Consider the following 22,713-nt stretch of genomic DNA (forward strand, 5'->3'; position numbering starts at 1 on the left):
AAGCGGTAAGTTTAGAACAAACATCTTGCAAAAGGTCAGTTTGTGCAAGACTTTCAGCCCAATTACATAGAACCAGGAGGTTTGAATCAACTGCAGAAATGTCTGACCAGAACTCTAAACTGTTTTCACTCTTCACTAGTGTTCGGTCTGTTAAGCAAAATATTCCCACCACCTAGGGCTTGTAAATCCTTATAAGTTTTGCATGAAATATGGCTTAAACTTTTCATAAATCTCATTCTGTCTCAAATTCCAAAATACATTTAGTTTTCAGTGATTTAGTGCAGTTATGTTTTTCTTTAAACTCTTCCATGCAAGACTGTATGGTCTTACCTATGCTAGCCTTTTCTCCTCTTGTATTTCCTCCCATTACTATCACTGTTGAAGTTGCAAAAGTGGTAGCAAATGTAGGAAATTTTAGGGAAAAAAGGCTAGCGCATACACAGCCTATGAAGTTCATTATCTCCTCTGTTTTTAGGAAAATCATTTTAACTAGGGTAATAATTCCAGAGCCATGCATTAGAAATTAAATGACTCATCAGAAGGACAGAATGTAGGAAACTTAGACCTTAAAGGCACGGCAAAGAGAATCTATTTCATGCCACATACAATACAGCCATACTAACCACGGTGTTTCACGTTCAATCGGGGAAGCAACCTTTAAGAACATTTATCAAAATAATTATATAATGCTGGAGAAAGTCTTCTGTGTTTTTATTCAGCATGGCCTCTAGCACCAACAAACTGGAAAATGACAAACATTTGAGAAGTGAACTATCAGTACAATCTTGATACTTATAGGAGAAAAAGTCCTTTTTAAAAAAACGTGTGTAAAACTAAATACTTAGGGCCAAATTCTGTTTTCACTGTAAATTACGAACACCTCTCCTGAAGTCAACAGAGCTAAATCTGTTGACTTCTATCTAAACAGAATAAATGAGAGAGAGAATTTTGCCCCAACATATAAATATTTGAACCCCAATTCATTAACCCCATATTGGGGAAGGATAATTCCAAAGGAAGGAAGTGGAAAAATATATCTGCTTCCAGTCTCAGTGCCTAGTCCTGCAACCTTTACTTATAAGTAAAGCCACTACTACTTTATCCTCCTTCAGATTTATTCTTAAAACTCTCATCTGCCATGATACCTGCATAACAGTGGCATTTAATGATGGCTGGGCAATGGGTGAGCTACAGTACACACAACTAGTCAACATGGAAACATACTTGTACTAATACTTCATTGTCCTCCCATTATGCCTCTATACTTATTTATTGGCTTCATCTACTTCTTGTATGTTGTCATTAACTTACACTGCAGGCTTGTTAAGGCAGAGACATTTGCACCGTGCTTACCAAAACAGGACTCCTAATTGCTATTGCAACATAAATATTGTTGAAATCAATGTTTTTTTCTAGTCAGTCAGATTTACTCATGTGAGTGAAATTTGCTGATTCAGGCCCAAAAATATTGGAAAGCTATCATTCAGAAACCTTAAATCAGGGTCGACTGGATCACAGCATCCTTTCATCAACTGTGCTCTGTCCATGAAAACGTAATTCAGGATTAAAACAAGTCATATGAATCTACACTGTGGGGTAATTTGTAATGTGGTGTTGTTATAGTCTTAATGCCGATACACCCGTACACCAACCTGTAGCATCCTCAGATGTAATTATAATAAAAATAATTCAAACCTATAAAAGGAAGATTTTTTTCTGTTTTCTTAGGAGATGAGAAGGAAGGATTATTGTTACGTTTACTAGAAGTATTTGTTTAAGACTATCCCTGATATAAATGTTAAAACCTTCTCTTGCACGGAATTTTCAGAAAACACTCTCTTACAGACTATTACAAAATCTAAAGGTCCTAAAAAAGTCACATGGACAAGGAGCGTAGTTGTACAACTGACAAGGTGAGTTTCTATTTCTAATTTGTTTTTATTTTATTTTTAATGGAAGCTTCCTATAGTAGGACCAGGTACAGTATCTACAATCCTCAAAAGACTATTTAGAAATATCAGGAGTGTGATATTTCAGTGGTATTTTCTTTCAAAGGCATTTTCAACCCATGTGTTAATAGTAATGTAACAAATCTAATGTGTGTGCTACAACTGAAGGTCCTTTCCCAGTTAGAATTCACTTATGTTGTGGGGGAAGGGAGTGTAAGCAAAGAGGTGGCTCTGGAGTTTACTTAAAACTGAATTCCAGTGCTTCGCTGACATAGCATTAGCAACTCAGTTAGGAATCAAACACATATTGGAGTGTGCAGCACCAAGACAGAAGTGAAAGAGGATACAAGCAGAGTGTTCTGGAGAAAACATAACAAAATAAATGTAGAGCTTTTCTTCTGCTACACAGTGTGATATATGAAGGGCAGAGGGCAGCAGGAGAGTACATGAAGGGAGGTATATCAGCCCCAGGATGATCAGGGCTTTATTCCCTGTAGCCTAACCGGAGTCATGAGGGGGCAATTAGGAGCCAGCTGAGCCAAATTAGGGATCACCCAGGTGCTCCATAAAGGGCTCCACCTCAAACACACAGGGCACAAGCTGGAGGAAGCAGAGGTGTTGTGCTGTGTGGAGCGGAGCAAAGTGTGGAAGAGCGGAGGAACCCCAAAGGAGGTACTGAGCCCAGAAGGGGTAACACGGACACAGGGCCTGAGAGGCCAGCAGGACTGAGGGGGGAAAGTAGCCCAGGGGAAGAGGCTGTGGCTCCAAAATACAGAGCCAGCAGTCTGCAGCTGCTGTTCATAGGGCCCCTGGGCTGGGACCCGGAGGAGCAGGTGGGCCCAGGTCCCTCCCCCAGGGAAGACGGGGTGACGGGCCCCCAACGGGAGCGAAGCACGAGATCCACTAGAGGGAAGCCGGCCATCTGCCACAATAGATAGACTTTTATCTAGGAAAAAAGGTTTTCTTTAATTTGACAGGAACTCAAGGTCCAAGTTTGCTTTTTCTGTTTCAGCTTTGATAGAATCTCCAGATCAAACTCATTAGTATTGGTTAAATCCAGGTTTGCTGATAGAAACGTGTGGGACCGCAAACAAAATCAGTATTAGGTTTCAAGATAGAATGTGCCTCTTTAATTGAAAAAGGCAGAGCAATCATTCATTTATTTAACCCAGAGATGATTGTAATCTGAAAACCTTAAAATCCTCTTACACAACTGTTTTGGCAAGCCCCTCTGTGTTCCAACAAATATTAAACTGTGCTTGCCATTTGTCTAAGGAATCTTGCATTAATAAACATGAAGAAGAACACTTTTACCTCCCACAGTCAATGACAGAAGAAAACAAAGACCAGCTGTATTCATCAATGGATCCTTGTTCTGTGCATAAAGGCTAATTACATTTTACTTCAAGCCTACACATGGAAAACTTTACTGCTGCCATCTTGTCAAATTCAGCTTCTGATATTCCAGCTGACACACTGCATGACTGTACATCATAAACTTCTTTTTGTTCTTAACACCTTCAGTGCCCTAGACACAAGATATTTGTCCAATAAAAGGGGCCAGGAAAAGGGTGCTCAAATGACAAGTCTTCCAGAAAAAGAACGTTAAGTGCTTACCTGCTCCTTAGTAAGAAAGAGAAATCTTTATGCAACATGTAACAAAAGGGGTTAATTCTATTAAAGGTTTTAATTTCAGAAACTGATCTCATTCTAAGCTGCACTGCTAATAAATGGTCAATAACAAAATTTGGGTTGTGCTTAGCTTTGCACATACCACACTGTACTAAAAAATTTAGAAAACCACCAAAAGATAAAAGAAGCATTTTTACACATTAAGTTTCAGCTTCATAATTATTCTAAACCTTTGCTGTGGAAAAATCCAAGCCTGTTTTGCTAAGATACCTAAGGCCTTAACTTATCCTGTTGTGCTTTTCTTTTTATTATAAAACAGGGTTACTTACCAGTAACTGTTGTTCTTCGAGATGTGTTGCTCATATCCATTCCAATATAGGTGAGTGCACGCCACTGTGCACTGGTTCCTGGAACTTATTTTCCCCTTAGCAGACCCCGTAGGGTTGGCTTAGGCGCCCCCTGGAGTACCGCGCTCACGCCGCGGTATATGAGGTACAGCCGACCCTACGGGCCCTCAGTCCCTTCTTTCTGCCGACTCTGACAGCGGGGACGGCGGGTGGGTGTGGAATGGATATGAGCAACACATCTCAAAGAACAACAGTTAATGGTAAGTAACCCTGTTTTCTACTTCGAGTGATTGCTCATATCCATTCCAATATAGGTGATTAAAAAGCCATACCTTGGAGGTGGGTAGGAGTCACCAGTGAGCTGCTCTCATCAGCACGGCTCTGCCGAACCCCACGTCCTCTCTCGCCTGCTGCACGATGGCGTAGTGGGACGTAAAGGTGTGCACCGACGATCAAGTAGCAGCTTTGCAGATGTCCTGCAGGGGCACTCTTTCCAGGAAGGCTGCCGACGAGGCCTGGGCTCTGGTTGAGTGCGCTGAAACAGCCCCTGGAAGCAGTACATTCGCCTGCTCATAGCAGCACTTGATGCAGGTGGTGATCCACGCGGAGATGTGCTGGGTGGAGACAGGTGAGCTCTTCATCCAATCAGCCACTGCCAGGAACAGCTGTGTCGACTTCCGGAACGGCCGAGTCCTCTTGATGTAGTAGGCCAGAGCTCATCTCACGTCCAGAGAGTGCCATCTCCGCTCCTCCTCCGACTCGTACAGTTTCGGAAAAAAACACGGGAGGAAGATACCCTGATTATAGTGGAACTGGGAGACCATCTTAGGCAGGAAGGCTGGATGGGGTCTCAACCGCACCTTGTCTTTATAAAATACGGTGTAGGGGGTCTCCGAGGTTAAAGCTCTTATCTCGGAAACCCTCCTAGCTGAAGTAATGGCCACCAGGAAGGCTACCTTCCAAGAGAGAATGAGCAGCGGGCATGCAGCCATGGGCTCAAAGGGGGGTCCTGTTAGTCTGGAGAGGACCAGGTTCAGATCTCAGGGTCACAGACCTGCGAGTAAAGCCTCTCCACCCCCTTGAGGAACCTGACTGACATGGGGTGGGAAAATGAGGACCTCCCTTCTAGCAGCTAGTGGAAGGCTGAGATAACCGCCAGGTGAATCTTAAGGGAGGCCAGAGCCAGCCCCTGGAGTCTCAGGTGGAGCAGATACTCCAGGATCGCCTGTATAGGTGAGAAGCTCAGCAGGATGCCCCTGGACTCCACCCAACAGGTAAACCGTCTCCACTTGGCCCGGTACTCGACCTGAGTGGAAGATTTTCTGCTGCCCAGCAGAATCTGTTGGACCTGCACCAAGCAGGCTCTCTCCCCCTCCGTCAGCCACAGAGCCTCCAGGACGTCAGGTAGAGGGAGTTCAGGTCCGGGTGCAGCAGGCAATCCTGGTCGTGGGAGAGCAGGTCGTAACGCCTCGGGAGCTCCATGGCGGGGCGATCGACAGGTCCAGCAGCATACTGAACCAATGCTGTCTCAGCCAGGCTGGAGCGATCAGTATCACGTCCTCTTTGTCCCTCTTGATTTTCAAGAGGACCTTAGGCAGGAGCGGAATGGGGGAAACGCGTACATGAGGGTCCCCTTCCAATCTATGAGGAACGCGTCAGAGATGGAGTCCGGCTTGCAACCCTGGAGCAAGCAGAACCTCAGGCACTTCCTGTTCCAGGACGACGCAAACAGGTCCAGTTGGGGAACACCCTCACTTGCGGAAAATAAAAGTCACCACCTCCAGGTGCAGTGACCAGTCGTGGCAGGGTAGAAACGACCTGCTGAGGCAGTCTGCCTTGTCATTCCTGACCCCTGGGAGGTGAGAGGCAGATAAATGAAAGTCTAAGTCCCACAGTTGAATGGCCTCCTGGCAAAGGGCCGAAGAGCACGCTCCCCCCTGCCTGTTCATATAAAACATGGCCACTGTATTGTCCGTCAGGACCTGAACCATCCTGCCCCTCAGGAATCTGAGAAACACTTTGCAGGCCAATCAGACTGCCCTGAGCTCCCGCACATTAATGTGGAGGCTCTTCTCCTCTGACCACAGCTCCTGGGTGCTTAGGTCGGTGCTGATGTGGGCCCCCCACCCCACATCCGAAGTTTCTGTGATCAGGGTGACCAATGGTGCCAGATCCCAGAAAGGAACCCCTCTCAACATCTCCCCGGGAGTCCTCCACCAGTTCAGGGAGGCCAGGATCCTTGGGGGAATCGTGACCACCCTGTTCAAGGGGTGCCTGATCGGTGCATGCACCGAGGCTAACCACGCCTGGAGAGGCCTGAGTTTGAGGCGAGCCAGCCTCACCACATACGTGCAGGCCGCCATGTGCCCTAACATGCAGGCAGTGCCTGGCTGTCATCGTGGGGCACCTGTGTAGTTGGGCGATTATCGCAGCCATCGCCTCGAACAGAGGCTGTAAGAGGAAGGCTCTGGCCTGGGTGGCTTGCAGGGTGGCCCTGATAAAGTCTATGCGCTGCACCGGGATAAGCGTGGACTTCTGCTTGTTTATGAGCAGCCCCAGTTTGGTGCAGGTCACACAGGTTAGGGATAGGCTGTTCCGAACATGGGTCCTGGACCTGCCCCATATCAGCCAGTCGTCCAGATAGGGGAAGATCTGCACCCCTCTGCGGCTCAAGTGGGCCGCCACCACCGCCGTGCAGTTGGTAAAGACCCTGGGGGCAGACAAGAGGCCAAAGGGCAGGGCGGAGAATTGGTAATGGCAGCCAGCTACCATAAACTGAGGAAGCGCCTGTGGCTGGGAAGGATGGAAATATGAAAGTACGCATCCTTCAAATCGAGGGCGGCATACCAATCTCCTGGATCCAGAGCAGGGATAATGGAGGCTAGGGAGACCATGCGAAACCTGAGACACTTGATGAATTTGTTCAGTCGGCATAGATCTAATATAGGTCTCAGGCCCCCTTTTGCTTTGGGGATGAGAAAGTACCTGGAGTAGAATCCCCTCCCTATTTCTTGCGGAGGAACCGCTTCCATCGCCCCCAGGAGGAGGAGGGAATTCACCTCCTGCAAAAGGAGTTGCTCATGAGAGGGGTCCCTGAAGAGGGATGGGTGGGGGGGGAATCCGGGGGAAAGGCTGTGAAACTGAAGGGCATATCCCCTGAGAACTACGCTGAGGACCCAACGGTCTGAGGTGATATTCTGGCACTCGGCGCAGAAGGGTCTTAGCCTTTCTGCAAACAGGAAGAGTGGATCCGGGAGAGAGGTATTGGTGCCACCCTCGGGCGCACCATCAAAATCACTTTTTGTTATTAGCCCCCTTAGAGGGCCCTTGCTGTGAGGCCGCGGACAAGCCCGAGCGGTCGCGTCGTCCGAACCCCTGCCCGTCTCGGTCCCTACAGGGCTGAGAGGGTCTGGGCAATGGCCTAGGGGGTGGTTGAACCTGGCATTGGGGCTGCGGCTGAGACTGACACCTCGAGGCCTGGGGGGTGTAAAGTTCCAAGGACTGGAGCATAGCTCGCGAGTCCTTCAGAGCTTGCAGCTTCTCATCAGTTTTTTCCAAGAACAGGCCTGCCCCATCGAAGGGCAGGTCCTGAATAGATTGCTGCACCTCTTGGGACAGCCCGGATGACTGCAGCCACGAACACCATCGCATGGCTATTGCAGAGGCCATGGCTCTGCTAGCGGTGTCCGCAGTGTCACTGGCGGTTTGCAACGCTACCCCTGCCACCGTGATGCCTTCCTCCAGGACTGTGGCAAAGTCCGCCGCCTGGTCCTGGGGCAACCCCTCTGAGAACCACCTCATAGAGCTCCAGAGGTTCAGATTGTACTGCCCTAGAAGGGCCTGGTGGTTCGCAATCCTAAGTTGTAGCGCCCCGGTGGAATAAACTTTATGGCCAAACGAGTCAAGTTTTTTGTGGTCCTTGTTCTTAGGCGTGGTGCCCGAGCCACCTTGCCTGTCTCTCTGGTTGGCCACATCAACCACCAGAGTCCCCGGGGCTGGGTGGGTATACAAAAACTCAAACCCCTCTGCCGGGACATAGTATTTTTTTCTCGGCGCCTTTAGAAGTAGCGGCAACCGAGGCAGGGGTTTGCCATACGGCCTTGGCCAGTTTAAGGACCCTATCATGCACGGGTAGGGCCACCCTTGATGGGCCCGCCTACCCGACAACCCCGAAGAGGGGGTCCTCCTCCTCCGAGAGCTCCTTGAGTTCAATGTTCAAATTATTGGCCACCCTTTTAAGGAGCTCCAGGTAGGCCCTGAAGTCTGGGAGGGGCGCCCTGTGGTCTCTGGAGGCCGCCCCATCAGGCGAAGAGGAGGAGGATTGTGAAGGGGTCCTGCAGAGGGTCCCTCCCCAGGGTCTGATTCCTCCTCCGAGGAATGAGCCTTAGCCTGTTGGCTTGGTGGGGGGGCACTGGTTGCGCCACTGAAGATGGGACCGACAGTTCCCTGTCCCATCTGTGCCCCCCTTAGGCCCCAATAAGGCCATTGCCAGGGCCCTTGCGGCCACCCCAGTGCCGGCATCGGTACCGGCTGCAGAGCATCGTGGCGGGTCTTGTCCTTGCGTGACACGGAGCCACTAGACCGATGCCGATGGCTTTTGCTCCTCTTCTTCGGGGACCAGCCTCTCAACAACCCTGACGAGCGTCGGTGCCAACGGGAGGATGTGCGCCCCGACGAGCTGGAAGACTAGGACCTCCGTCTCGGCACCGAGGACTTCCGGTGCCACTTGCACTTTGGGGATCGGGAACAGTGCCGTCCATGTCACCTCGGTGCCAAGCCTGACTCCGAGGACCGCGATCGATGTTGTGTTGAGGTGGCTGGGTCTTTCGGTGCCGGGTCCTTCGGTGCCAGGCTCCACGCCGGAGATCAGGACCAGTACCGCGGTGGTGAAGGGCTCGGTGCCGGGGTGCGGGAGCTGTGTGTACTGTGCGAGGTGGACTTGGAGCGACGCCACCTCAAGCGAGATGCCTCCAGTGCTGGGGACCGTCCTCGGTGCCGCAGGGAGGAGGAGCTTGACAACTCAGAGTTGGAGCTGCAAGGGGAGCCGCCACGTTCTACCCTCACTGGCCATTTGGTGGGAGACTTCACCCCTAACGGGGGTCTCGACCATCCACCTGAGGTACCCATCACGGGTTTATCCCAGGACACCGGTCCCCGCACCCTCAGCTGAGGGGGGGACGAAGGCATGGGCATGGTCAGTAGGGCCCAGGCCGTATGGAACGCCTACATACACAGGGTTGGGACTAACAGTGGAGACACTGGTCATAAAAACCAGGAGATAATTGAAAGCAGTAGTTATAGTAGTTACCATTAAAAAAATAAAGAATTCATCCATCGATACCAGTTATGTTCTGCTAAATATAGAGAAATACTACAGTATTGAAGATCTGTGTTAAAAAAAGTCAGCATTTACCCATAATTAAGTGGTGCCCACTTTTGATAATGTACCAATTAACACATCTTAACTGGGAGACATGTAGAACCAAGGAGCTTTATTACAATGAAATCCAGAGTTAATCTTTATTCATTCATTGACGGGAGCAGGACCGGGGTGGGGGGGTTGATAACTACAAAAAAAGTCTCAGATTTTCCTGCCTCTAAATACGGCATAGGGCAGGGGTCGGCAACATGTGGCTCTCCCAGCCCCAAGCAGTGCAGCGCTGCGGCCACTCCCACTTCCGGCCCCACCCCTCTCACACATGGGCCCAGTGGTGCCCTGATTGGAGCCATGCCACTCCTGGCGCAAAGCAGGCGGGGGATCGGCCACCACGCGGCACTGCTTGGGGCTGGCAGAGGCAAGCCGACCCAGCCCCTCAGTTTCCTATCCTACAGGCCCCCTCCTCCGCCCCCACGCTGGGCGCATCTAGGGAGCCGTGGGGACCCCAGGTGCGCAGGGGTCAGGCAGCCTTCTCCCCGCCACTGGGTGGCCCAGGGGCATCTGCCCCTTTCACTCCCACTCCCCACTGGAGGGCCACCAGGGATGTCAGCGGGGGGTGACTTTTCAGAGGAGGGCCCGGCTAGCGCCATCCCCACCAGGCCAGTGCCTAGGAGCATGGCCCCCTCGGTACACCACTGCTATCGTACCCGCCACCCCCGCAGAGGGGGAAGCAGGAGAAGAGCAGGAAACAGGCCTGTAGCCCTTCCTCTTCCCCTCCGTTGACGACGACAATCGGGGGGAAGGGGTGAGCAGAAAATAGGCCCGCAGATACACACCCGCCACCGCAAATACAAATAGTGGCCCATGGGCACTGGACACCCGTAAGCCGCTGACCGGGGCACTGGGGCCCACGGCACGGGAGGGAGGGAGGGAGGGAGGAAGGAAAAGGACGGGGAGACTTAGCACACCCCTTCCAAAAGGTTGCCAACCCCTGGTATAGGGGGTGTAAAACATAGTACACATAGGACTAGGAATGGAAGTTGGGAGCAGAAGTGGGCTGGGAAAGGTGTCCTTTAGGGTGGTAGAAAGTTGAAAGGAAACAACACAACAGTTTCAGTACAGGATATTATGTCAACATTTTCTTACATTTCTACTCCAAAACCATCTCCATCTCATTCTTCTTTCCAGTTATAACATGCAAAATGAGGAAGAGACAGTTACTCACCTTCTGCAGTAACTGAGGTTCTTTGAGATGGGTGTCCCTGTGGGTACTCCATTTCAGATGATGACGTCTCTCTGCATCTTTGATCGGAGAATTTCAGCAGCAGTGCCCATCAGGATTGCACATGCGCTCTCTGTCCGGCGCGGTCATCGGCGCCTCATCCAGCACTGCAACCAACCTTTCTCAGTCGTTTCTCCACCACTGAGTCCGGAAATTGAACTCAAAAGCAGAGATTTAGTTTCATCAAGGTAGAACAAGGGAACATGGATTGGGTAATTTATGTGGAAGGAGGAAGATACTTTTGGTAGAAATTTTGGATGAGGTCTTAGAGTGACCGTGTCGTTGAAAAAGATGGTGCAAAGTGGGTGTGCCGTGAGCGCCCACAACTCACCCACTCAATGGGCTGATGTGATAGCCACTAAAATGCTACTTTCATCAATAGGTGTGTCATAGAACATGCTGCCAAAAGTTTGAATGGGGGTCCAGTGAGGCAACGTAGCATTAGATTCAAATCCCAAGGTGGAGTGGATGCGCGTACTTCCAGGTAAATGTTCCAGATGCCCATAAGGAAATGTTTGGTGCTCGGATGAGCAAATATCGATGTCCCTTCAATCTTGTTGTGAAAAGTGGTAATAGCCACGAAATGTACTTTGATCTAACTATTGGAGAGTCCGGATGTCTTTAAACGCAAGATATAGTCCAATACCATAGGTAGGAGTGTGGAAACGGCACTAATTTGTTGATCTGGCACAACATGTGGAACCTCTTCCATTTCTGAAGGTAAGTATTGTGCGTGGTTGACCTTTTACTGCTTAGTAATATGTCTTTAACCTGTTCCAAGCGGACTAGTTCATCCTGGTGGAACCATGCTCTCAGCTGAAGTCTCTCCAGATTCAGGTGATGAACCTGTCCAGCATCCTTTGATAGAAGGTCTGGCAGAAGTGGGATAATGCATGGTGTGCATATCACTATCCACAATAGGTAAGAGTACCACATCTGTTTAGGCCATGTTAGGGCTATCAATATGAGCTTGGCCTTGTCTGTATGCATTTTGTGTATCACCCTCGATAATAGAGGGATTGGGGGGGGAACACACATAACAGAGGCACATCCCATGCAAGAAGGAAGGCATCCCGCAGAGATCAGGGCCCCAAACCTGCTCTTGAGCAGAATTGTGGGCATTGGTAGTTCTGGGATGTCACAAAAAGATCAATCGATGGATGACCTCATTGTCTGAATATGTTCTGTAGGACAATGTTGTTTAGTTCCCATTAGTGGTCCTGAGAAAATTCTCTGCTCAATGTGCCTGCTATAGTACTTTGACAGCCTGGGAGGTACGAGGCTGAGATGCTGACATTGTTCCACAGTTTCCTGGCTTCGGTGCAAAGTGAGTGTGATTGGGCATCTCCCTCCCTGTTGGTTTACATAAAACATGCATGCAACATTGTCAGTCATTACTCGTAGAGTCTGGTCTCTAATCAATGGCAGGAAGCGGAAACACGCATTGCAAACTGCGTAGAGTTCTAAGAGATTTGTGTGTAACAGCGTTTTAGTGGGAGATCACCTGCCCTGAATTGTGTGATGCTGCATATGGACGCCCCAGCTTATCAGGGAGGCATCAGTCATAAGTATCACTGAAGGTGGGGTCTTGATGAAAGGGACTCCCTCGCACACATTATTGGGTTATGTCCACCAATGTAAAGAGCCTTTGACTGTGCTTGGCATTGCAAGGCATCTGTTTAGGCTGTGTTTGTGTGTGGTATGTAGGTAGTTCTTAGCCAGTCCTGAAGGCAGTGCATATGAAGACATGCATGCCGTACCACGAATGTGGTTGCAGCCATATGGCCTAACACTTGAAGGCAGGTTCGTGCCAATACATGTGGTCTGTTCGGTATCGAAAGACATGAGGTTGGTCATGGTAATGAACCTGTTACCTGATAATTATGCTTTGGCTTCCATGTAGTTGATATGAGCCCAATGAAGTCCAACTTCTGTACAGGGTTTAGAGTTGATTTCTGGACATTTATCTGTAAGCCCAGTCTCAGGAAGAGGGCAAGCGTCCTGTGAGTAACCTCAAGGGCATCTGCTCAGGAGGGGAACTTTTAGTAGACAATAGTTGAGATAAGGTTACTCCTTGTTTGCGAAGATGCGCTGTCACCACTGCGAGGATTCTGGAGAACACTTGTGGCGCTGTCGAGAGACTGAAAGGTAAAACTGTGTATTGGCAATGTTCTGTTCCCAGAATAAATCTGAGAAACCTCCTGTGATCAGGATCTATGGATATGTGGAAATAGACATCTTGAAGGTCAAGAGCTGAGAAACAGTTCCCTTGTTCCAGTGCTGGTATTATTATTGCTAGTGTGACCATCCTGAACTGTTGGATCCTTACGAATTTGTTGAGCCTTCTGAGATCTCGAATATGCCTCCTGTGATGGTCTGCAGAACCCTTGGAGTACCGCCTAGTAGCTGGAATACCACTGAGCCCTCTGACTGACCAGTATGGGTTCCCTCTCACACTGTGATGCTGTGAAAAGCCATAAACCTGTGACAGGTATTGCACTTACACAGCTCTCCACAGGCAGGGACCACACCCAATTTAGTTCAATAATGGTTTTCAGCCACTCATTAACCAACAACTGAGAAACTCCAACTAGCTCCTCAGCCTGGGACCACAGGACCACTCATCTATCCTGGTAAAAAATTCTGCCAGTGGAGATAATTATCCAGTCTGACCTTCCATGAAGCTGGGTGGAATGTGCACCAGCTTTTGTTACTGAGCAGTTCGGCTAAATGTTTCACTCAAAGACTCACTGGTTAAGATAAACATTAAACAAGTGTATTAATTTAAAAGAGATTTTAATTAATTATAAGTAGCAAGTGTAAAGAGATTAAAAGAATTTACCAAATAAAATAAACATAAAAGGTTCCAGTCTAAATACTACACACTAACAAACTCTTGAATTCGCAATGTCTCACCCTTGTTAGCTGGTAAAAGCAGTTTCTTAAATGCAGGAGGGCAACCTCAACTCCCTCTCCCCCTTTCAAAGTCCTTTTGTCTTCCAGACAACCCTTCAGGTGTTCAGTTGAATGGGAGTGGAACCAAGTAATGATGTCACACTCATCCTTTAATAGTTTGCTTCAGCTTGCTAGAACAGTCCGTGATTGTGACATGGCAGCTGCTTCCCATTGCTCAAGCAACCCCATTGTGAATGGCGTACAAGGAAGCCTTCACTGTAAGCAATTCCTGGTAATGGATTCTTTCCTTTATGGCCCATTAGCACATCTGGCCATTTCATTGTTGTACCTGAAAAGCTGGTTTAGGTGGTTCCCAACTCAACATGTTCTAGTAGCATTTACCAAGTATTTTATAACTTCACATACTATGGTAGCACATACAATCCAACAGGATATTGATGTTTAGCAGATCAAGACTTTTAAAATAATACCAAACAAGGCCTACCTTGTACAGAGCATGTCATAATTACATGACATTGGTGAAGATTGGGTTGGGGGGGGGGGGGGTGTCTTGTTTTCAGACACAGGGTGTCACATCTCCATCCTCCATTCTTTTTCTGGGTTAAGTAGTAGGAGTAAAAGCCTTTCTCTCTGTGTTGTGGTGGTGCTTGTTTCATAGCTCCCAGATGTAGAAGGTGGTTTACTTCTTGCCATAGAAGGTGCTCATGAGAAGGATCCCTGAAGGAGGACGGGGAGGGATGGAGGAAAATGGGATCGAAAAGCTGTGTAGATTATTTCTAGGGCCCATTTGTCTTTGGGATGGAAGTCTGCGCTGAACAGAAAGTAGTCAAATGGTGTCTGGAGTGGGAGATGGTTGATGGTATCAGCACTGATGAATGGGGGAGGCCACTCAGACCCTCGACCAAACCCTCAAAACTGTTTGGCAGAGGATGGAGGAGACAGAGGTGGTCGACACTTTGGAGGTCTCTGCTTCTGTTGCTGTGCCTCCTGGTGCCTCTGTTATTGGGCATGTGGAGCGAACCTTGAGCGCTGGTAGGGGTAATATCTGCCTTACTTTCTTTTGGTTGCAGGTGTACGTATCCCCAAGGTGCAGAGAGTTGCCCGAGAGTCCTTCAGGGTGTTGAGGACTTAATCTGTCTTTGAGGCAAAGAGTTGCTGGCTGCCCAAAGAAAGGTCTTCCTCAGTGGGCTGTATTTTCCTTGAGAAACCCCGAAAACTGCAGCCATGACACTCGGCTCATAACATAGTGATAGCTGTGGAGTGCGTCACTGTGTGTGCCACATCTAGGGATGCTTTTTGAGTTCTGACTAACAGCTGACCCTCAGCTAGGAGAGATTTGTATTGATCCCATTTCTTTTCCAAGATGTCATAAATAAAGTCTGCAAGTTTGGAATAGTTGATATGGTCATAGTTACCCATTAGGGCTGCATAGCTGGCAACTCTAAATTGCATTGTTGCTAACGAGTATGGCTTGTGGCCAAAAAGGTCTAGATGTTTCCAGTCGTTATCATATGGACTGATATTGCTGTTTGTCTACTGTGTTGGTTGACCATGTTGACAACCAGAGTTCCATTTGGGGTGGGTGAATAAAAAGTCCATCCCTTTTGAAGGGACATAATACTTTTTATTTGCCCTTTCGCAGGTGGGTGTTATTGTTGCCAGGATCTGCCAGACATTTTTGGCTGGTTCCATGAGCACATCATTTATTGGAAGCACTATTTTTGAAGTCAAGGAGGTTTGCAGAATGTCCAGCAACTTATGCTGGGACTCTGGAACCTCGTCCAGAAGACTCTCCAGGCAGTCTGCTATTCTTTTGAATTTTCTGGAATTGTTTGAAATTGTCCACAACTGCAGGAGGTGGAGGGATTATGGCCTTGTCAGGGGAAGACGAGAAATTATTTACAGGTAGTGTGGTGTCCTGTTCCAGGGTCTCCTCTTGTTCTTCAATGCTTTTCTTGGGCGACTCTGATGGTGCAGCCACCGAAGGTGGTGGTGGGGATCTAAGACTTTCTCTGTACAGGCTGGGAGGTCTACAATATTGCCTCCTGTATGCAGCCCAGGGATCCCAATAAGGTCACTGTGTGGGAAAAGACATAGGTGGTGGCATTCATGGGTGACCATACCAGGACTGTATGTCAGGACCGTGATGATGTCTTGGCCATACAGGTCCTAAAGATGCAGTTGGTTGCAGTCTCTACTCCGAGGCTTCTTGCTTGGAGGTTGGCAGATGCCATGGTGCAGGTGGTACCGAAGGACCCCGGTGTCTCGTACTTACCCAGCCACGGTGGAGTTGGTACTGAGGATAGAGAACAAGCCAGAGACCATTTCTTTTTTGGCTGCTCTTTAGGAGGAGAATTTACTGCTCTTTTGCCATTGCCTTTTTGGAGGAATGAGCCTTCCTCTGTGAAGAGGGTGAAGTCTTCGGAGATTGTTGTCCAGAGAAGGTCTGCTGGTTGGGATCAGATGCCGGTCACAATGACATCTCCATCAGGTTAAGTTTGAGATGCAGGTCTCTGTTTTGGCATGAACCTCTACGTTGTTTTTGTGGTACATGACTCACCTAATCAATGGATGCATTTAGAGTGGCTGTCTGATACCGAGATCACCTCCCGGCATGAAAGGCAGTGCTTGACACCCGGTCAACCAGGCATGGTTCAAACTACGGTGGTTCACCCTGAGGAGGAACGCTAACTATTCTAAAGGGTAGGAAGGGAAAAAGATTTTTATTTTTAAGGTAAATGGGGAAGAAAAAAGGTGTGCAAATCTAACTATTCTACTAAAACTATTTTAAGCACTAAATAAGCTAACTGTTTTGACATCGCTGGGGGCATCGTCTCAGGCAAAGGACAGTTGAGAAGAAACTGAGGAGGATCAGGTCGTGCACTTTGGATGAGACACCGACGATGGCGTGAGATGGGGATAAGGCATGCATGAACTGGACAGGCACTGCTGCTGAAATTCTCTGATCAAAGGCACAGGGACACACCATCATGTGAAATGGAGCACCCACACGGACATTCCTAGAAGAAGGCAGCAAGATACTAAAGGAAGATATGTAAGAAGAAAATGGTGAAATCTTACTTTGCAGTAGTATCTTCATCATATTTTGTTTTCAGGTCAAATAATTCTGTCCGAGTTTTTTCCAAGGCTAAAAGGCATAAAACATTGAAACGTTACTGGTACAGTACTTTGTACAGTGTAAAAAGGCTACTTAATTTTTTATCCCACTATAAACTGTTTCCTGGCCAAAAATCATCTTGCATTAAGTCTACCTGACCAAACAGGTAATAACTTAGAAAAAACAAACTCCTAAAAGCTTTCCATAATCTGTATTTTCAACCTGTTTCTTTTGCATTGTAAAAGTTTCCAGTTACCATTTTGCCTAATGTAGCTAGACATTAAGCATTTCACATACAGGTTTGCCACATTGCTTCTTCAACTAAAATATTTATTCCAATCACTTCAGAGAGTCAAATTTAAATTTCTTGTTTTCACAGAGGAAAAGAAACCCAATGGGCCCCACCTTAGATGGATTGGCAAATATAACTGTGCAAGGATCAATGGCAAAGTAAATAGCAGGTTGCTTGATGTGAAGCAGAAATAAGTTCCATACCTGACCATTACATATAGCACAGATTAGAAGTGTGAGAGACCAGAACATAATACAACATGGAAAGGCAAACGTGGATGTGGTCAACAGCTCTGTGGCCTGTTTCAGTTGCAGGAACATTTCAATGATGTATCTACAATACTATATAGGCTTCACTCACTACATCCACCAATAGCTGGCCATAACACAAGTGTGCAGTTGTTTTGATAGAGTTTAATGCCAGAAAGACCATTAGATCATCTAGTCTGATCTGTATATCACAAGCCATTAAATTTCACCCAATTACCTCTATACTGAGCCCAATAACTTGAGTTAGACAACAGCATTTCAGTCTTCAGAAGACTAAACTGCTATGTGCCACAGGCAGAGAACAGGAGAAATCAATATGCCTCTAATGTCTGAGGCTCCTGGGCTAAAAAAACTCTTATTTACTTTCTAAGCACTGTTGGATCTTCCCCTGAAGATAACACAGACTTGCAAGATCTGGTTCAAGCTCAGTCCTGATTTCCTTTCATTTAACCTACTACCAGCCTGGTCACTGGTATACATCGAAACAGCAATGCCAAACCTGTTTGTAAAGCTTGAACTTTGTGTTCAGCCTCCTCCAGCTTCGAGGCTGTCGACATGTGCGTCTCTTGCAACTTTCTAAAAAAGAAAAAGGGAGAGCTGAAAATGGAGCTGAGGATCTAGTTTAACAACTTAATTGTATTTTACAAGTTTGAGAGATACAGTCATTAACCAACTCAGCTGTAATCAGGCAACTGACACCATGTATACTACAAGATGCCACAATGAGAGTCGGAAGCAGTGCCTGACTGGAAAGCTGTACAGTTTGGAGTCCCACTTATTAAAATTTTAACAGTGTAGCTCTTTCAAAATGTAAGCTGTGAACATAATACAAGAGTTGATTGCTATATAAATGATAACGTTAGTGGAAGGTTTTCCTTAGCATAATTTGTTTTGGAAATGTCACACACATTAAGAAAATTGTCACCACGCATCCGCTGTTGTACAAAGTTAGCATAAGAAGAATGATACATTTCCATTTTTCTGTCATAATGAAGGAATCTGTTGCCATAAATGATATCCTCAATAGATCTGACAGCTGTTTCATCATAGTTGCAATGGATTCTAAATGCAGTAACAATATTAACCACCCTCTAAAAAAACTATGCATCCTTCAAAACAAATATGTTTTTATTTCCTATATAACATGATCAGACCTTCCAATATGCTCACATTTCTTATGTCCATAAGCAATGTTCCCTTGTTTGCGTTGGTTACAGCATATGCTTTCATGTCACCTGGCCATATAGTCACCAGACTCTTTGCTAAAGGCTAGACTTGAAAAGTTATAAAGCCTGTAGTAGGCACAGAGTTGCTGTAACATCCCTCTGGAGACTTTTAGCTATTCTGTGAATTTTAAATAGTGATATTAGTGCTTAAAGCACCCAGTATCTTAAACGTCTCCCTGAGGAACATATTGTTTAAAAAACAAAAAAACAAAACAAAACAAACCCCTATTCAGACACAACCAATCAGAACTTTCCAACAGTCAGAGATCTTGAATATTACTTTTTATGTTCATATGTTCTCTGATACAGTAATTTTAAATAAAATGATACATTAACAAGTTTGATAGAAAAGAAAACGTATCTACGGCAAGAAACTCAGGTCAAAGGTTTTTTTGTTTTGTTTTTTTTTTTTTACATTAAATTATATATGTAGGTAGTGAAAAAGCATCTCCCTAACATATACCCTTTTCTGTAATTTACCTTCCACTGTACTGTCATTAGTTTAATTTTATTTTTATATGCATAAAACAGCATTTGATAGAAATAAGAATCTTTGGTTCTATTATACAACAAAGAGTAACTATAAAATATTGATTTTATAAAGTCTCTCTTAGTTCAAATGTAGCTTCATCCCACTCATACCTTAAGCTAATGATCAACTCAACCACTCACACAAACAATTTAGAAAAATGGTACACTTTGAAGTATGTAATGCGGGTTCACAAATCCAAGCATTGTTGGACTAAGGGAGGAGTACCTGAGCTGATGGTTTGTCACTGAAAAACAACCTGTTGACACCCCTCTTCTATAATGTACAGAATAACTTCCCTGATATCTGCCCTAAATTATAGAAAAAGTTTTAGCATTCCATTTTGCTAGCTTTTGAAAAATTTGAAATGCTTCCAAGGTTGCTTTAAAAAAGATCAATAATTAAAAAAGAAATTAATTACATAATATTTTGACATATAAGGAGCATGCAAACCCTTTTCAGAATGAAGTTCTGAGTGACAGCCACAGAGCTCTCTGCCTTACTGCCAGATACCTGTTACCATGCAAGTAGATATCCATATCACTGGGTACAATATTTCATCTTAAAATGCTCTGTGTTGTATTGATATACAATGTGATACTGTGACATACAAAGCAGACACAGTTGACAGAATTACACTGTTGACTAATGGAGAAAGATTAGCGTCACAGAGGACAATTCAATTAATGAAGAATAAAAGTAAGTTTGCACCCTTCTGAAAGTAACATTTCAAATATATCTGTGCAGTGAAGTAACAATCTGTCTTTGTTTCACTTATATACTTGCACAATTGTCTTTCTGTGTGAAGTTGAGTATCAAATGACTGTGTCAAAAACATAAATCACTAGAATGATTCAATGTATGAGCCGTCTCAATGAAATGAAGGAAGGATCCTGGTTGGAAATATTAAGCAGGAAAATATGATTTCTTTCCCTCCACACAACACCTACACACACACAGACACACTCACCTCTCCTTCTCTGCAAAGTCATTTTGTAATTTTTGTTCTTTTTCAAGAGCTATATTCTCTGCTTGGTTCTTCAAGGTCTGTTCATATTCTCTGATTTTCTCTTTAAGTGCTTTTATCGTAACCTCTACAGAAAAACAATAGGCAAAGAATTAGTTTACACAGCTCCATGTGGCTACAGAATACAAGGCTTTCTTCACCCTCTAGGCTCAGTGTGTTTTAAACTTTAGCTCTTCAACTCTGACACAAAATCAATAGATACGAGTCCCTTCGGAGACCTTTTACTCCCTAAACGTTAAATTGAACTTTAAACGTTTAGGTTGAGAAGGATCAATGGATTTTGCTGGGAAGCAGAGCTAGGGTTTCTAACATGACTGAAAAAAAATCAATTGTAAAATATAATATCACCTTATTAACTAGTCTCAAATTAGTTCTCTGCTAAGTGGAGATAAATAAAGTCCCACTGTGGACTTAAGTATGAATTTACACATATAGTTCATATTACTGTGCTCATGTAAAAAGGAGCAGTTTTAATATGGCTTGTGTACAGATCCAATCTTTCATTAATTGAACACACACCAGCTTCACAACTGATGAAAAATATGGCAGTTAGGATTTAACTGCTGTATTAACACATAAATCAGATTTAATAGACAAACTGGAACCCTTCATATTTCTGTTACAGTAACTGGCATTGTCACTGCGACTCTCACTCCACCCACACCTAAGAGAAGAATTCTTTATGCCTTAAGACTTGCATTAGGAAAACAAAACACAGACCACAACTAGTATGCTTTGCAACAAAAATGGGATTTGGAAAGGAACCATATTTAGAGAAGTCTCATAAGAGCTGGCAATACTTTGATGCTGCCAGGGAGAGACGTAGCAGTCCAAGAAGCGATATTATTAGCAATACTGGTGGAAGGAGAAAAATACTACCAGGTGCAAAAACAAAACAAAAAAACCATCTATAAACAAGTTGAAAAGAAAATGCCACTCTAAAAATTAAAGCCCAGAAATTGAAGTTGATCTCATATACATTGAAAATTGCCATGTAAAATCAGGCATAGTGCCTTGCAGGTCAATGGAATTGTTATTTAAAACCAGAATAAATGAGATCAGAATCTTCATCTAGGGAGCACAGAGAGGAAAGTCAGAGCCATTTTGACCAACTAATGGGGAAGAATTGAAATTATAATAAATGCACAAAACCGACCACCTGCTTTTGATTGAATAGGACAGTACTTTTAGACATTGACAAAAATCACATGAAACTCATTAAATCATATCATGGCATGGTGTCCCTTTTTACCATGTCAATCAGTCATCTTCTTTAAAAGACAAGGGACAATTCTTCCTTCAGATCTGCAAAGTAGATCTGATCACTGATATTTTCCTGAATGTGAAGTGTTGGCATATGCCATTTGGACTGGAGAGAATACAGCCCTAAATATTTTCATCACTAAAATGTAAGAAAACAAAATGAACTAAGTAATATAGAGAACTAAATTCAGTACTTGACTGAGTAAAGGCAATTCCACTAAGGACCATGGGAGCTGTTTCTGCTTGCACCAATGATACATTTGACCCTGAGACTTTAAAAGAAAAAAGTACAAAAATGCCTCTCTCGTTCAAAGCTGCACAGATATGAAGCAATACCAGTAAAGGGTCATGATTTTGGCCCAAATGCTGTTCACACCTTTGCTCACTTGAGCAGTCCCAGGGAAATCAAAGGAATTACCTCACTCCAAGAAGTAAGCACCTTCTTTATAATCTGTGCTGACTAAAACTCAATAAGCAATTACAGAAATACCATTTTGGTGGATGGTACCTACAGGAACAGGAGAATTTTGCGAGGTAGTTCACTTTTTCCTGAAGGAGGAAAGGTTACGTAATCTTTGGGTCAGTTTGTTTGTTGTTTGTTTGCTTGCTTGCTATGTGCTTGGTTGATTGACGATTATAGGGGTCTGTTTCGGGGCTGTGTGCTGAGCCAAGCAGCCTGGTAGGCTAGGTTGACAGCTTACTATAACGAGCCTCTAGGCAGACAGCTTACTAATGAGCTATCCTTTGAATCCTAAACCCTTTAGGATCTTTTGACAAGGGGACCGGGCTAACTCAGGGAGAACAGGAGTTTAAAAAGCCGGTTCCTAAGTGACCAGAGGAGCTAGCGAACATACAACACATGAAGGTAAGCAACTGAATACTGACAAAATGTACAAATGCTTATATATAAAAATGCTAGATGTCTAAATTTTAAGATGGATGAACCAGAGTGCCTGGTATTAATTGAGGATAATGATATAATAGGTATTGCAGAAATTTGGTGGCATTAGGATAATCAATGGGACACAGTAATACCATGGAACAGAACATACAGGAATGAGAGTGGATCGTGCTGGTAAGTGGCATTATATGTGAAAGAAAGCAGAGTTAAATAAAAGTAAAAACCTTAAATGAATAGAACTGCACCATAAAATCTCTACTGATAGAAATTCCATGCTTGAACAACGAGAGCATAGCAGTAGGAACATAATACTAACAACCTGACCAGGATGGTGACAGTGACTATGAAATGCTCAGAGAGATTAGAGAGGCTGCAAAAGCAGAAGCAGCAATAATAATGGAGGATTTCAACTATTCTCAAATTGACTGAGTATGTGTCACCTCAGGAAGAGATGCAGAGATAAAATATCTAGACACCATAGATGCTGCTCCTAGAACCCACAAGAGGAGAGGCAATTCTTGATTTAGCGCTAACATACTCAACATACTCAAATGATCTGGAAAAGGAGGTGAGGAGTGGGGTGGG

The 22,713-nt window shown here is 45.4% G+C and overlaps 1 protein-coding gene across 4 annotated transcripts in view; it reads right to left on the bottom strand.

Moving 5' to 3' along the window:
• Positions 1 to 22,713, bottom strand: part of CUX1 (cut like homeobox 1) — a 372,701-nt gene that overhangs the window by 176,102 nt on the left and 173,886 nt on the right. For all 4 annotated transcript variants that reach the window (XM_067537835.1, XM_067537834.1, XM_067537832.1 and 1 more), the window contains exons 6-8: positions 19,908 to 20,031; positions 17,682 to 17,758; positions 16,585 to 16,651 (exon numbers count right to left, since the gene is read on the bottom strand). In XM_067537835.1, the coding sequence (XP_067393936.1) occupies positions 16,585 to 16,651; positions 17,682 to 17,758; positions 19,908 to 20,031 (268 nt within the window). The remainder of the gene's footprint in view (positions 1 to 16,584; positions 16,652 to 17,681; positions 17,759 to 19,907; positions 20,032 to 22,713) is intronic.

The sequence above is a fragment of the Emydura macquarii genome, unplaced genomic scaffold, assembly GCF_026122565.2.
Source record: "Emydura macquarii macquarii isolate MOO-44397 ecotype Brisbane River unplaced genomic scaffold, CSIRO-AGI_Emac_v2 contig_450, whole genome shotgun sequence".
NCBI lineage: Eukaryota > Metazoa > Chordata > Testudines > Chelidae > Emydura > Emydura macquarii.